The sequence below is a fragment of the Chiloscyllium plagiosum genome, chromosome 9 (assembly GCF_004010195.1).
Source record: "Chiloscyllium plagiosum isolate BGI_BamShark_2017 chromosome 9, ASM401019v2, whole genome shotgun sequence".
In the NCBI taxonomy this organism is placed as follows: Eukaryota; Metazoa; Chordata; class Chondrichthyes; order Orectolobiformes; family Hemiscylliidae; genus Chiloscyllium; species Chiloscyllium plagiosum.
In genome coordinates, this window is record NC_057718.1 from 26,170,035 (window position 1) to 26,187,411 (window position 17,377).

General features: G+C 39.0%; 1 protein-coding gene across 2 annotated transcripts in view; it reads left to right on the forward strand.

Annotated features, from left to right (window-relative positions):
- LOC122552709 (ALK tyrosine kinase receptor-like) overlaps positions 1-17,377 on the forward strand; it is a 1,052,914-nt gene that overhangs the window by 641,085 nt on the left and 394,452 nt on the right. For both annotated transcript variants that reach the window (XM_043695597.1, XM_043695598.1), the window contains one exon: positions 14,289-14,422. In XM_043695597.1, the coding sequence (XP_043551532.1) occupies positions 14,289-14,422 (134 nt within the window). The remainder of the gene's footprint in view (positions 1-14,288; positions 14,423-17,377) is intronic.

A 17,377-nucleotide genomic window follows, 5' to 3' on the forward strand; every position in this document is an offset into this window, starting at 1 on the left:
CACAGAATTGTTACAGTGCAGAAAGATGCCATTCAAACCAATGTCCCTGCCCTGACTCGTTGAATGGCTTTCATTCGGCATCATTACCTTGTGCCAACCTCCTGCTTTTTCCCATTCCTTTACACGTTATCATTATCTAAATAATCAACCTTTCAAATCTTTCAAATGCCTCATCTGAACCTTCCTCCACCACACTTCCAAGTAGTGCATCCACATCCAAGCTATTCACTTCATCTCTGCTTCTTCAATAGATCACTTTAAATGTATGCTTTCTCTTAGTCCTTTTACAAGCAGAAGCAATTTATTCCTATTTACTCTATTCAACCCGCTCGTAATTCTGAAAATCTCTATCAGATCTGCTCTTGACCATCGTCATCATAACAAGAATAGTCCCAACTGCTTCAATATTTCCTCATAACTGAAGCTCTGGAACCATTATTGTAAATGGCTTTTACACTCTCTGCAGTGCATTCACATCTTTCATTCAATATGGCGCCTAGAACTGTGTACAATACTTCAGTGGAGGTCTAACAAGTAGCTTATGCAAATTCAACATCACCTCCTTGCTTTTGTGCTGTATGTCCCTTTCAATAAAAGCTAGGAAACTGTATACTTTACTTAGTGCATTCTCTAGCTGTCCAACCATTTTGATGATTATGCACATATACACCAGGTCCTTCTCTGCCTGCACATCACCCTTGGAACTGAGCCAATTATTGTATAATGTCTTTAGAAGTTCTTCCTACCAAGATGGATGACCTCATGCTTCTTTGCATTGAAACCGAGTTGCCAAGTCCATCAACTTATACCTGTCCTTCTGGAATTCTACACTGTTCCCCTTACAGTTTACAGTTCTTCCAAGTTTTGTGTCATCTGCTAACTTTGAAATCTACACGCCAAGATCTAGATTGTTAATATATATCAAGAAAAGAGAGGGTCCCAGTCCAGACCCTGGGGAATGCTGCTACAAACCTCCCTTCAATTCAAAAAGTATCTGTTGACCATTACTGTCTATTTCCTAATGCTCAACCAATTTTGTATCTGTGATGCTTCATACCCTTTTATTCCCTGACCTGTATCTTTGCTCGTAAGTCTGTTGTGTGGCACTTATCAAATGCAGTCTGAGATTCCATGTGCACTACATCCACAGTGTTACCCATCAAGCCTTTTGTTGCTCCTTCAAAAAAAACTCCAGCAAATTAGTTAAACATGATTTCCACTTTAGAAAGTCCTAATCAACCTACCAATTTCCATGTAGTGATTAACTCCACCTTGTCAATTAAGCAGGGGCTCAGGTGCTTTACCGGATCCATGAATTTCTGGTCTCTCAGCCACAAATTATATTATGGGGTGCTAGAGTGGTTGGATGGCAGGCATAGTCTGGCATGAGGAATATCTTTTGAGCTTACCTTTCGAAAAATTCCCTCATGCAGATTATGCTTTATGACAACTCTGGCATGCTATGGACTAATGAGTCTTTAGACAGTTGGCCTGACACTATGAGAGTTGCAGAGGGCTAGGAGATTACAGTTACTGCGCTGGAGCCTCTCCAGTTGCGAGCGCTGAGTGCAGACTTGCACCTATATAAGCTAATACCTTAAAAAGACATTCCTCAAATCAGAGCGCTTGGGAATAGTGTTGGAAATCCTGGAATTGGGGCCTGCCCACCTGACTTCGCAGAAATCCAGGCAACTGTGTCCAATTCTAGGCACCATGTTTTGAAGGTTATGAAAGCTTTAGGTAGGGTACAGACAAGATTAATTACAATGGTTCCGGTGCTGAGGAGTTACTGTGAATAGACTGGTGAAGCTTAGCTGCTCTCATCAGATTAGAGAAGACTAAAAGGCAATTTTATCGAGATGGTTAAAATTAAGGGAAACTATTTCCAACAGTACAGGATTGATAACCACATGGCACAGATGTAAGGTATTTGGCAAAGTAAGCAGACCACATGAGGACAAATTGATTTTTCGCTCAACAAATTGCCAGAATTTACAGTGAAAGGCTAATGCAAACAGCTTCAGTATTGACGTTCAAAAAGGAACTGATTAAATACTTGAAGGAAAGAGAATTGCAGGGTTACTGCAATAAAGTGAAAATACAGGAGTAATTAGATTGGTCTTCAAGAAAGCTACGCAGACTCGAGATCCTGAATGGCCTCCTATTGTGCTGCACTTCTGCAATTCACTATTTGTCCCTCAAACGACATTATGGATAAACAAATTATCTAGTTGTTATTTTGAGCAAATGAGCTGCAGTGCTTCCTATGGTGACTTAGATTTCAAAAGGATTTAATTGGATTTAAAGTATTTTGGAATACCCTGAAGTTATGAAAGGTGCTATATAAATGCCAGTCTTTCTTTCAGATGGTGTTAGAATTGATGTTAGCATTGATACACTGAGGTCAAGTACATTTCTGACTCACATTTCAATGATCACTTATGGTCACTTTGATGAAAATCAGAACCAAAGAAAACCAGATAGGATATATGTCTACAAATCAATTTAAAGTTCTTTCTTAAGTAAGGTTTTACACTTCCAGTCACTAACCTATGAAATTCCAGTTGAAATCCAACTAGGAATGCTTAACATATCCATACTAACAATCTTTGTGCACAAATTGTGCATAGACTTTAACCTACTGAAAGTAATATATAGATCGCAATAGCATTATTCGTATTTGAATGTGAATGTTACCAGTCAAATGTTGCACTCTATGGAGGAGGTTGCCATCTAGTGCAGTCAATAGGGATTTGATTGAAGCCTGGGACATTGAAAATAGAAATGAGCACATTCCTGATTTAACAGAGAATACAGGACATGAAGGCAGCAGAATGGTGACAAACATCTGAACTTCTTGAAATATTTCATTACTTTCCTCTTTTTGCAACAATAAAAACATTGCACACTTTGTTGTCTCTCAATTATGTCTGTTCCAAAGTTTTAAGTCTAATTACAGAGTCTAATAGATCTTGTCAGTGCTGTGGAAGAATATCCCACAGGCAATTCAATTTTATTTACAATTTACTGACAGAGCTCTTTGAAAAATTCAACATTATGTTGATTATGATCTTTAAAAACTTATAGTTGATATCTAATTCAGATTGGGATCAAGAATTATAAGCAATAATTGAAAGCCATATAAAACATCATGGTACCTAAATTAAAAATATAGAATGAAATTAAACAGCCTATGTTCCATAATATAGGACTTATGATTAATTAAATATTCTGCTGTTTAGTTGATTTATCTTCTGGGAACAGTAGGGGAGAATCCTTGAAAAATTGCATTAGGTTCAATAAATGCATGTTAATTTACATTACACCTGGCCAATGGAAGGAGCAAGTTTGAAGAGATAAATTCACTACATCCTCTGTTTTCTCCTATGATAAAATAAGACCATAACTTTCCAACTTATCCCTCAGAGGTTTTTGTCCAATGAGTTGTTACAGAAAGCCAGTTGGTGAAGGATAGAACTGGAGTTAATTCATAAATACTTTTCTAAGCATTTCTATACAAAATGCCAACTAATAACTCGTATGCTTACTACCATTGTTGCAATATGTTCATTAGTAACTATTTTTAATCAACCTAGACAGGTTGGGACTAGTCCATCTAGTACAGAGGAAGGGATATTACTACTGTGCCACAAAATCCCTTCTCCATCCATCTACACAAATGACTCTCTAACTAATGCCTGGTGATTTAGGTGTAATTAATATTTAGTTAACATGAGCCCAATATCATCCAAATGCTAATCCCATTAAATGTTATTAGCATATGGTCAATTTAAAAAATGCTATACACAAAAGCTTTTAGCAGTGGTTTTAGAAACTATTCTGACCCCCAAAGACTCTCAATTAAAAACTAACTCTTGTAATATGTGAAAAGCAATGCTGACACTAATTGTAAAATAAGATACAGCCTTCTAACTTTAACTTACAGCTTAATCAAATCTCATTTACTCAAAAACACAACCTCAAGCTGGTTAATTCTTCAGCAGATGGGAAGATCTAAATGAACTGGAGGTGAAAACAAGAGACAGGAGGAGAAAACGACATATCTGCCAGCTTTAATGCCACCTCAGTTTAAGATGGTCATCTTAGGTTATGTATTTCAATCTCTAAAGTGAGGGTTAATCCAAATGTCCCATCAGGGATGAGAATGTTCTTACTAAGCCTAACCATAGAATCATAGAATTCCTACAGTGTGAGGAAACCTACACAAGCAAGGGCAGAATATGCAAATTTCACACAGACAATCGCTGAAGGGTATTGAACCCAGATCCCTGGCACTGTGATGCTCCCAGATCATCCCAGATCATTGGCTAACCACTGAGCCACTAAACTGCCCAAAACCTGGAAAGTTATGATGTTTCACATCTAGCTGGAGAACATCCCACCCTTCCCCGCTTTTATTTGAAGACCATTTAAGTACGGCACATGGAATTAGGAGTTAGGCTGCAATTTCTTTTAGCAAGAACTGAATCAAATAGTTCTGTTTTTTTGTCAATGATATTGTGAAATCTTACAGCACAGAGGGAAGTCATTATGTTCATTGTGCCTGTATTGGCTCTTTGCAAGAGTTATCCAGTTAGTCTCACTCCTCTGTATGTAAATTAAAGCAGAATACTGCAGATGCTGCAGATCTAGAATAAAGTACAAAGTGCTGGAGGAACTCAGAGCATTTGTGAAGAGAGAAATGGAATTAATGATTTGAGTCCAGTTTGACTTCTTCAGAACTGAAAAAACATGTAAATGCGAGGGTATTATGCTGTCACTCTCCTGCTCTTCATTGTGACCTAAATAGCTCTGAATTATTTCCCTTCAGATATTTCTCTAATTCCCTTATAATATTTCCTATCAAATCTGCTTCCTCCCTGCTTTCAAGCAGTATTCCAGATCATAACTCAGAGTGTGATTGAGTTTAATTAAACCTTTAATAATTTGGAGAAAGATTTGATCACTTCTGACTTGATGTTGAATTACTCCTTATCTTATTGCCATGGCTATTTGCCACATTCACTAAAACCAAGCAGTGGAGCATCCCAAATCAGAATATGTTGCATCGTATAAGGCTATTGCTCTTTGTTGCTCTTCAGTACCAAGTAAAGTTAAAATATTTCTTGTTTATCCATCGGTGATGAAAGTGAGCTGTTATTACACCATGTCTGAGTGAAGCATTAATTCTAGTTGATGACAATATAGAGTTTGCGATGAATAATCCTTTTAGTTTCTTTCGGTGCATGCAGTAAAGAGGTTCATTTGAGACCTGGAGACATCCCTCTTCATTAGTGCTGGACTATTGGTTCTCAGCAGCCTCTGTAGTGAGCTTGCTGACACACCACTGGCAGGCTCTTGTTAGAATGTATTCAAGCATCAATATATTGTGCCGTATCTTTTAATTAACTAAGCAGTTCATCATGCCTGCACTGGTCAGGCTGAGGGCAAGTGAGGAACAAAACAGCGGGGAATGTGGGGGAAGAAGGGGGTGAATCTCTGAAGTGTTCTTCTGCTTGTCTACCCTAACTTTGGCGGAACAGTTTCAGAAACCTTCAGAAAATTACAATGCTGCTGCAGAATTCTAGCTGGAGAATGTCCCACCCTCCCCCGCTTTTATTTGAAGACCATTTAATATCATTTAATAAAAAGGTTGTGTTTTTTTTTTATCAAAGACCATATAAGCATAAACTACTCAAACCAGCAAACAAAGAATACTGCTGCCAAGTTCAGCAGCTGGTTATCTCACACTGACTGTTGTTCTACTTTCATTGTGTAAAGGAAGCTTGCACACACCCTTCTGGACTAGACTCAACATCATTTTTTAAGCACACATACAGGGATGTCAATTGCAGACTGATTGGATGTCATGGATCCTAAAGCTTCAGCTAATGTAGTCACTTAAAGATTCACAGATGAACACACAATCGGCAACAGAAATGATACTGCACCAGTGCTTTAATCATAGAATCTCCAACAGTGTTGAAACAGACCATTTGGTCCATCAAGGCCACACCGATTCTCCAAAGAGCATCCCACCCAGACCCACCTCACCTTTCCCATGGCTAATCCACCTAACCTGCACATCCCTGGACATTATGGGCAATTTAGCATGGCCAACCCACCTAGTCTGCACACCTTCAGAATATGGAAGGAAACTAGAGCACCCTCAGCAAACCCATGCACTACGTGGAAACTCCACACTGATAGTTACCTGAGGGTGGAATTGAACCTGGGTCCTGGTGCTGTGAGGCAGCATTGCTAACCACTGAGCCACCATTCCACCCCACCAAAGTATCATACTTACTTTCAGCTCAGTAGTGATTGACTTACATGATTGATGCAATTGTGGAAGTGTTTGATGTTTTTAGAATTCTCCAAAGTTCTGTAAGTCTACGGAGAGCGGTGTGGTACATACTAAAGAACTGGCCAGATAATCAGCGAACAATTCTTGTACCTCAACATTGGGAAGAACAATGTGTGAGATGTTCACACTTCAATAAATATACCCCCTGATGTAATCATGACTGCAGCCTCAGTGCAGTGCAAGGGCCACGCTGCCAATTTCTGGGAAGATGATTATAGAAACTAATCTTTATTCATCAGGCTCCTTCCAAGGTTGGAGCAGGCAATATTTGCAAAGCCGCCAAATTTGTCATACACTGTTCCATAAAGGAGGTCACTGAGGTTTCTGTGTAAACAGCGAAGACAATGGTTCATTGTCTCTTGCTTGAGAGATGCAGTTGGAGTAAACATGTAGCTTTGTGACAATTACAGAATTCTTCATTTTGCAAGATGCAATTGGGTGGCTATATATCACTTCACAAGCAGTATATGTAAAACCTTGAAATGTAACACAACTGAGAAAGATGTCACTCCCTCAGAAATGAATTGGTTTGCAGAGATTCATGCAGTTCATTGCCTGAACTTCTGTCTTCAATCTGTGGCAGCTCACTGTGCCAACTATATGGGGCAGCACAGTGGCTCAGTGGTTAGCACTACCACCTCATAACACCAGGGACCTGGGTTCAATTCCAGCCTTGGGTGACTGTCTGTGTGGAGTTTGCACAGTCTCCTTGTGTCTGCGTGGGTTTCCTCCAGGTGCTCTGGTTTCCTCCCACAATCCAAAGATGTACAGGTTAGGTGAATTGGCCATGCTAAATTGCCCATAGTGTTCAGGGATGTGTAGGTTAGGTGCATTAGTAAGGAGGAAATGTAGAGTAATAAGGTAGGGAAATGGTTTGGGTAGGATACTCTTTGGAGGAGTTAGTGTGGACTTGTTGGGCCGAAGGGCCTGCTTCCATACTGTAGGTATTCTGATTTATAAATTTACATTTGAACCATAGCAGGTCTGGCAACATCTGTGGAGAGAGGAACATCAATATTTCAAGCCTGATATAACTCTTCTTCTGAAGTTAAGAGATTGGAAAATTATGGTTTTTGTGCTGTTAACTAAAGAGGTGAGGAGCAAGAGGAACATACTGGTGGGTGTGTCTCAAGCAAAAGGCAAAGGGAGAGCTAATGATAATAATGGTACGATGTGGATGCAAAATAGGTAGCAAATGGTTGAAATGAACATTCAAAAATAGCTTCACTTTGTTGAGAGGAAACAAGTCTCTGGAGTGCAAAGGAAAATGTAATAAAAATACAGAATAGTTCTGACTGGGCTGTCTCTGATAAATGCAACCAACTGTGATACCAATAAATGCAACTGCAATTTTCCATGTACCTTCCCTTTCCTCTGTTACTGACCCTCACAGCAGTGTTTTAGCCATAATGTAAACAAAGAATTGATACAAGGGAAACTTTTCAAACCACATGTGTAAATCAAACTTTGCAAAATCTGTGTTCCTCGTTACTGACACCATCCCTTCCTCTGAAAACTAGAGAAGCTGAACCAGACTGTTTGCAACTTTAGTTGCATACTTGACCCCAGCTACTTTTCCACCAGGTTACTCAGACTCAAAAATAGAAATTGCTGGAGAAACTCAGTAGGTCTGGCCACATCTGCAGAGACAAAGCAGAACTAACTTGGGTTCTGATGAAAGGTACTGGACTTGAAACATTATCTGTTTTCTCTCCACAGCTGCTGCCAGACGTGCTGAGTTTCTCCAGCAATTTCTGTTTTTGAGTCTGAGTAACCTGGTGGAAAAGTAGCTGGGGTCAGGTATGCAACTAAAGTTGCAAACACGTCTGGCAGCAGCTGTGGAGAGAAAACAGATAATGTTTCAAGTCCAGTACCTTTCATCAGAACCCAAGTTAGTTCTGCTTTGTCTCTGCAGATGTGGTCAGACCTACTGAGTTTCTCCAGCATTTTCTGTTTTTGTGTTAGATTTCAAGCATTGTTGTTTTATTTCAATCACCCAGACTGCCCATTTCCAAGTATGTAACACCATCAACCGCCTTCCCAACCTCAGCCCATTTGCTGGTGAATACTTCCCTGATGCCTTTGTTACCTCTCATCTCGACTATACCAACACATCAATCCTCATTTAATCCCTTCATAAACTAGAGGTCATCCAAAACACTGTTGCCCATGCCCTAGTTCATACCTAATCAACATTGCCGATCCTCATTGGTTAATGCTTCCAGTGTAAAATTCCATTCTTTTTCCCATCAAATACTTGTCACAGAACCAGGATGCCAGATCCTTCCCACTTCACTCCTCCATAATCCTGATCTCACTCTCTGTCCTGATGCCTATCAGAGGTTAGTTGTTGCAAGATTTTGGGGTGACATTTTTCCGGTTAGTGTTATTTGTGTTTAAACATCAAATGATTCAAATAACACTGAATACTTGTTTCATGTCTTCATGTACCCAGTCAGGAGTTTTGTCAATTATTCATTCATTAAAATAAAATCACCTACTCCCTCTTACTGTTTGGTCTCATGCTTTCTTGCCAGATAATTGTGGCTTTCCTTGGATCCCTTTTCTATGTCTTGCAGCCTCTCCACATTCCCTCAGCCACAATCCCTTTACAGACTCAACCTTGCTGGTCCCAGGCAAGTGTGCGAGCTGCCATTCTGACTTCCTCTCAGCACCTGGACCCACTGTTGGAAATTGAGATTTTGAATCAGACCTCACTATGTCACCCTGCACACCACATTTTCAAGAGGCAACTGGCGCGATTAGATTAGATTCCCTACAGTATGGAAACAGCTCCTTCGGCCCAACAAGTCCACACCGATCCTCCAAAGAGTAACCCACCCAGACACATTCCCCTACCCTCTATTTACCCCTGACTAATGGACCTAACACTACGGGCAATTTAGCATGGCCAGTTCACCGGACCTGTACATCTTTGGATCGTGAGGGGAAACCAGAGCACCTGGAGGAAACCCACGTAGACACGGAGAATATGCAAACTCCACACAGACAGCGGGAATCGAACCCAGGTCCCTGGTGTTGTGAGGCTGCAGTGCTAATCACTGAGCCACCGTGCCACCCACAAACTTTCCCGTGTACTAAGAAATATCCCAATAAAACAAATATCGCACTAACCATTACTCAAAAGCTACATTCTAAGAACGTACAAATAAATTTGCTCTCACTGGAGAACAAACCCAAGAGATTATGTGATTCAGCTTTAAATTACAAGCAGGAACGTCTGATGTAAATTTAACCAATTTGAACTGCAATCCTAAAGAAAAGGACTGAAGCTGAATAGGAGCAAGCTGTAAGTATTGTGGCAGGTTAAAAACAAACAAAAAAGTTAAATAGAAATGCAATGCTGGACACAGTAATGTCAAGTGTGAAATATGAAGATCAGATTGAATAATGTAAGAGTGGTACATGCAGTTTATTTTAATCTGCTGTCAGGACCAGAAGGTCAAGACACAGAGAGAAGAGAATGCCACCATAATGCCTTGTTCAGGGAACTCAAATTCTATCAGGTCCACCTGGCTGACCTCATGACAATCACTACATTTACCTTTCTATTCCTCTGGGAATAAACGTTGGTACTTGGTGTTGTTAATTTGCGTCAGTACTTTTAATTGTAGTCCTTCACAGTATTACTCACACAGTTCATAAAACAATGCAAGACTTGTTTGAATTTTACACCATTTGTTGGAAGCAGTGGGCTCATTGGCCCATGAAGTTTCCTGCCAGCTTTCCTGCCTCCCCATGCTCCTACAAATATGAACACTTACCCTCAAGCAATAATTTTTCTTTAATCATTCCTTTGCATTATTTTAAGTGGCTTGGCTGGAACAGTCCGCATTTGCAATGCCCACGTCTAACCTAATGAAGTCTGGTGTTGCACCTCGTACTCAGTTTAACCTGAAAACCCACCCTCTGCAAATTATCAACCGGGGCAGATGTTAACCAAAGGGCGGATAAGATTAAGGAATTTAAGAATATTAATTTCAGCATGGCTAAGGCATTGGAGAATCTTACAGGACAAAATACTGACAAATCCCCCTTATATAATGGCCTGCCTAAGGTTTTAAAAGAGGTAGCTGCAGAGATATTGCCTGCATTGGTTATGATTTCCCAAGTTCCTCATTTTTATAGCAGTCCCAGCAGATTGGGAGACAGCAAATGTCACATGTAGTCTTTAAATTCTTTTGTTATATTCATTTGATTTGTATTAATTAGGCCTCCTTTCTCAGTGAAATGTAACATTCGGAGCACACTCAGTTGTTAGTTGACAATGTTTAATTCTGCCCAGTGGAAGCAGTGGGATTTAGTGCAAGGTCACTCAGGATATTTTGAGCTCACTTAACAAGAGTTCAAAGAAGGCAAAGTCACTGAAAACCAGTTAGTTTGGGAAGGGGAGAGATGCCGTGCCAATTTCGGAGTAAAGCAGGTTGCTATACTGGTGGGAAGGCAGCTAAGGCACAGGTTTTGTGTAGGGGATTTTGTGAGGAATCAAGAGCAGTGCTTTCGAATAAACTCAGGGAGATTGATGAACTTTGAGGCAGCCTAAGAGTGTCAGGACTCAGAAGGAATCCTGTACAGCTGAGAAAGTGGGGAGATTCATGGCTTTCGGCTGGGAAAAGTTGCAAGGAGCTTGGAAGAAATATCTAAGCGTTAATACTTCAGTACAACTGAGAGAGTGTCGGATGAAATGCTCACCAGCAGCATTGGCTTAATGTTACTGAGCAAGCTTGGAGTGCAAGGAAAGCGCCCAAGGTGGGGCTGGCTTGGTATATCTTGCTTTTAGTGAAAAACTGGAGTTGTGCTTGTGACGATGTACTGGAGTGCAATTCTTGGTGTCGCTGGAAGTGTCAACCCAGGAAAGGATGGTGATCAAGCAGAGAGGGAGTTTCAAGGCCAGATCAGTGAAAGTAAAGAATTTTAATCCCTTATGAATTTCAGTGAAGTTTGTTGGCCAACTGTAACATATAGAGGAAGTTGATTAGAGTCCATGGGATCTGTTTTGATTACATTTGTTATTTGATGTTACTAAGGGGTGTTCAATCACAGTATGATCTCCACGTTTATCTCATGTCAATTCTAGGTGTTTAGAAATAAATTGTACGTTTATTGTAGACTGTATCACTGTTCTAACTTAGACACAAAGTAATGTTGTTTGCTTAAAATCTCTTAATAAATTCCCTGGTTTTGCTATTAAAAACAAAAGTTACTGGTCCCAAGCAAGTCATAACATAATTTGTTGATCTCATTCGGGATCATAACTTAAAATTAGCAGTCTGGTTTAGGTTAGTAACATAATTTGGTGATCTGATCTGAGAACAGAGCAACTTATTTAAAAGATTTGGTGATACGACTTTAAAATAATTTCTTGACTGAAAGAACTCCACAGAGGCCGGTATCCTGTCACCAAGTTACCCTTTATTTTCACGTGGAGTGTCCTTGACACTGATCCAGCTCTTTCAGAGCCAGGTCTCAGAATGAACAGAGATACTCTGTTTATATCTGTCAGCCAGGGTTCCCTGGTTGTGCCAGATTAACAGCCTCAATCAGGGAACTCAAATTCTATGAGGTCCACCCGGCTGACCTCATTACAATCACTACATTTACCTTTCTATTCCTCTAGGAATAAACTTTGGTACTTGGTGTTGTTAATTGTGTCAGAACTTTTAATTATTTATTTGGGCACCCTTTGTTCTATCCCATTTAGATTTTTATTTCTAAGTGTCAAGCAACCTCCCTTTTTTTTTATTGCTACATACTTATCTATTAAATCAATTTCCCAATTGTTTCCCATTCTGCAAGTTTATTAGTATCAGTCCACCCTCAGTATTAACTATCCTTTCCCACGCAAGTTGGTATCATCTGCAAACTTAACAATAGTGCTTTTTATTGTGTTTGTGGTTCACTAGAACTACAAATAGAACCTGAGGTTGACAGAAGGTTAATTTTAACAGGGAATACTTTATTATGTGTCCTCTCAGCTTCACAGTCGGTCCCACTAATGTCTGCCTCTGGGTCACTTGACCCACTCTTTTAAAGGGGCAACCTACACACAACGACATCCAGAACATTTTTGACTCGCTTTGTGCTTTTAAGCAAAGAATATGAAGTGGATCCAGAAGTGAAAATTGAACAGCACTTCCCACCAATTGATATTCGAAACAATTGCCATTACTCTCTGTTTTCAGTCTTTCAATTGACTGGCTGACCATTCTTCTCTGACTTTGCACTGTCTGACCTTAGTCATTAGTCTGTAATGTAGCATCTTATCAGACAGCTTTTGAAAATCAAGATAAATTACATCTACTGCGTTATCTTTGTCTACTTCCTCTGTTGCCTCTTAAACAAAATTAATGAGCGGTCAAGTAAGATTTTTCCTTTGAAATCTTTGCTCATTATTCAATGTTACCTCTATGGCTTCTGGTTCTTGTATTCTCTTTTATAATTGAGGTTCCATTATTTTTCCACCAATGCTAAGCTGACTGGTCTATAATTCCCTCGGTATTTTCTACATTCTTTCTCAAGTGTAGAGGTAAACTATCTCCCAGTCTTCTGACACTACAACTTCTTCAAATCAATTATTACAAATGTATAGTGATGCCTTTATTATCTCTTCCAAAAAGACTTTTAAAATGAGCAGATGCAATCCATGGGACCAAAGGTTTTCACCTCTTTGAGTTTGATTAGCTTATTTAATATTGCCTTTTTTATGACAGCAGTTATCTCATTTTAAATCTCTTCAGCCAATATCATGTCCACCTGTCCTGTTTGCCTGAAGCAAAGTAATTATTTAATGATTCTGCCATTTCTCTACCCTTGCCCCTGTGATTATCCAGTCCATCATTAAGTGCTCCTATTCCCATCGTGACTAGCTGTTTTATTATTTATATGCCTATAAAATGTTTGACTTTTTAAAATAATGCCAATAATAAACCAAAATAAAATCCTGTAAGATTTTAAGATTCTGATGTCTACTGGATTGAAATCACCTAATAATTGCATTTATTATTGTATGTAATTACGGTATAAATCAAATAATTTGAAGAATGAAACCATGATCTGAATTTCTTTTTGGAGAGGTCTTGCAACTGTTATGAAAATAAGACTTCTCAATTCCATTCCATGAGGTACTTTCCTTAGATAGGGATCATTGAACAGATGATATAAGTTTTTTTAACCATATTTCCATAACAGGAATGGAGTCCAAAGTTGGCAGGGAACAAAGTATGGAGAATATTAAGTATTTATATTAAACAGGATAAAACTGCCCCCAAAAAATGTCTTTTCTTGTTTTTTTTATAAAATGTTTCAATAAGCTGCTGCTCCTTGTAGTTCAGATATGGCCAGCAGACAAATAAGCATCAAACTCTTTTCCTTCAGTCAAGATGATCAATAGTCTTCCTGCATTGTGCTAGCAAGAGCCCTCATCTGTCCTCTCATGCTACCTTTGACCAGAAGTACTTCAATAAGGGACATGGGGAAACGAGTGATCATTCAATGGAGCATTGAGGGTCAGGTAGTCGAGATCACTGCAAGTCAACTGTAGGAATTTTCTAACCCTATTTAGCATAGTCTCTAATATTATTCCAACCAAAACTGAATTGTGCAGCAGAGGAAAATTCCATCTGATAGGTTGCTGTTCTAATATATCTTGGGTTCTTATATAAAAAGTAGATTTATAGCTCTATGCATAGGCTCCAATCAAAATCCCACTGCTCCTATGTGAATTCAGTTCCCTTTATGTGTAACTGTTGAAGTCAATACTGACATGAGTTGAAAGGCACTTTGATATAAAGCCATGAAACTCTGACTTGAATTAAAAGTAGATTGTCTTTGTGCTGCTCTGATTTACAGGGCCTTCTTTCACTCTTTCTTTCTGTATTATTTATATTTTTGACTGGTACAGGTGGACAGTGCTTCAGGGGAGAGTAGGACGTTTGGAACAGTCTTTCAGGATCTCTTTGGTATATAAAAAAAGCAACAGAAGAAGCTGGGAGTTGACAGCTGTGGACTCAGTTATTCTGAAAAATTGCAATGAAGGTAAATGTTCTGGTTTGAAAAGAGTAAGGGTGCAACAGCTATGAGTTTATTTTAAATGCCGTCTGTAACAAACTAAATATTTAAAACGTGCATCAAAAATGATAACATAAATACTTCTTTATTTTTGTTGCAAATGAGTTTTCTTCTTTAATCAATTATCTCAGTTCACCAAATAAAATTGACATTTGAGATTAATGGTGGAAAGAAGGGAGAAAGAAATAATTACTAACACGTTTCCCATTCAGACATTGTTCTCTTCAATGTAATTTACCAGTGTTTCAATGATATCATTGCTTTTACATTGTCAATACCTTTACTATAGCCCCACTTATTCATCAACAATACAATATCACTCCAATTACTAGAATTCTGTTTCAGACCTCACTAATACTCAAATATACTTATGTTATACCTTATTAATGCTCCAATATGCATCACTAAACTGACAATGTAATTTAACAAGCCTCATTACAATTATCATGTATTTTCCTAATGCTTCTACGTACTTGCCTCATACTATCATACTATATATTAATATTTAGTTGTTAATGCTTGACAGTATCTCATTAATGCCTCAGCATGTTCACAAATTTTTCATCTTTAAATAACACGCAACATGCTTCATCCATGCTTCAAATTGCTTTATTGGTACCAATCACTCTTCACTAATCCTTCAAAATACTTAAGAATGGTTTACCAATCCTAAATTTAATTCATTCATGGTATGGCGTATTTACCTTAAGAGGATTATAAGGTTATCTTCTGAGAGAAAGGTGAACAGGTTGGGCCTCTATCCATTCATGATAAGAAAAAAAGTGGTTATCATATTGAAGCATATCAGATCCTGAGGGGACTTGACAAGATTGATAAGAATGAAGACGCACCATTTTAAAATGATCCATCTCCCATTTCAAATGGAGATGAAGAGAAAGAATTTCTCTTTGAGGGACATTAATATGTGGAATCCTCTATTTCTGAGAACATTGGAGGCAGAATTGTTGCAGTTTTAAAGGATAATGTCGATAGATTCTTGACTAACAAGGGAGTCAAAGGTTCTAGGTGTAGACAGGAAAGTAGGGTTAAGGCGAACCACAGCTTAACAAACAGCAGTTCTGGCTTGAGGGGCCAAATGGTCTGTTCCTGCTCTGAATTCAAATACATAATTAATATAATTCATTAAACTGACACAACAACACTATTTAATAATACATGTTATTTCATCAGATTTCCCTAGTACTGTCATAGAGTCATAGAGCATGGAAACAGGCCCTTCAGCCCAACCAATCTGTACTGATTTCCCCTAAACTGAATCGTCTCTTTGCCTGTGCTTGGCCCATATCTCTCTAAACCTTTCTTATCCATTTACCTGTCCAAGTATTTTTTAAATATCGTAACTGTACTCGCTACTACCACTTTCTCTTGCAGCTTGTTCCTCTGTGAAAAAGTTACTCCTTAGGTCCCTTTTAAATATTTCCCTTCTCATCTTAAACTGATGTCCTCCAGTTTTGGATGCTGTTACCCTGGGGAAAAATCATTGGCAAATCACTTTATCTAAACCCCTCATGATTTTATAAATCTCCATAAGGTCACCCCTCAGCCCCCTTTGCTCTAGAGAAAAAAATGTCCCAGCCTACCCAGCCTCTTCTTGTAACTCAGACTTCCCAGTCTTGGTAATGTCCTTGTAATTTTTTTCTTTTGCAGTCTTTCCAGTTTAATAACATCCTTCCTATAGCAGAATTGTATGCAGTAACTCAAATGTGGCCTTACCAATGTCTTGTACAACAGTAACATGATGTCCCAATTCTTGTATTCAGTGCTCTGACTGATGAAAACAAGCATGACAAATGCCTTCTTCATCAACCTATGATGACTGTTTCAAGGAACTATGTACCTGACCCCTAGGTCTCTCTGTTCGACAACACTCCCCAGGGCCCTACCATTAACTGTGACATGGTTCATGAACATTCATTGCTATTATTTCAACATATCCAAATGCTAGTGGACTTAATTAGTAATGCAGCATATTTCATCGATACAAGACATTTCACTAATGCTTTAGCATACTTTATTAGTACAATATACTTACTTCATTAATACTAAGACATCATATTTAACTATATTCATTAATATTTTTAGTTTGCTTTACCAATTCTACACCTATTATACCAATATAGTTTACTGATATAACATCATGGACAGCAACTACAAATGTTTCATTCCAATGGTCAGCTTTTCCTCACCCTGTCATTGTGTCACGATTGCTAATTGAAATCAGTACTTACAATGGCCAAAGGCATTTTCTATCAAAACTGTCCAGACTGCCCTGACTTTTCTTGGCATGACTACACAGCGCCTTTGTGTATGCACAGTATTTGACTGTGAATCTTCTTTTGCTCAAAACAGATGGCAAATATGTCTACACATGCAAAAAGGTTGGATAGAATATGTAGCGCCCAACACTAAATACAGATAGAGTCATAGAGTCATAGAGATGTACAGCATGGAAACAGACCCTTTAGTTCAACCCGTCCATGCCGACCAGATATCCCAATCTAGTCCCACCTGCCAGCACCCGGCCTAAATCCCTCCAAACCCTTCCTATTCATATACCCATCCAAATGCCTCTTAAATGTTGCAATTGTACCAGTCTCCACCACATCCTCTGGCAGCTCATTCCATACACGTACCACCCTCTGCGTGAAAACGTTGCCCCTTAGGTCTCTTTTATATCTTTCCCCTCTCACCCTAAACCTATGCCCTCTAGTTCTGGATTCCCCAACCCCAGGGAAAAGACTTTGCCTATTTATCCTCTCCATAATTTTGTAAACAGCCCCAGCCTGTTCAGCCTCTCCCTGTAGCTCAGATCCTCCAACCCTGGCAACATCCTTGTAAATCTTTTCTGAACCCTTTCAAGTTTCACAACATCTTTCCGATAGGAAGGAGACCAGAATTGCA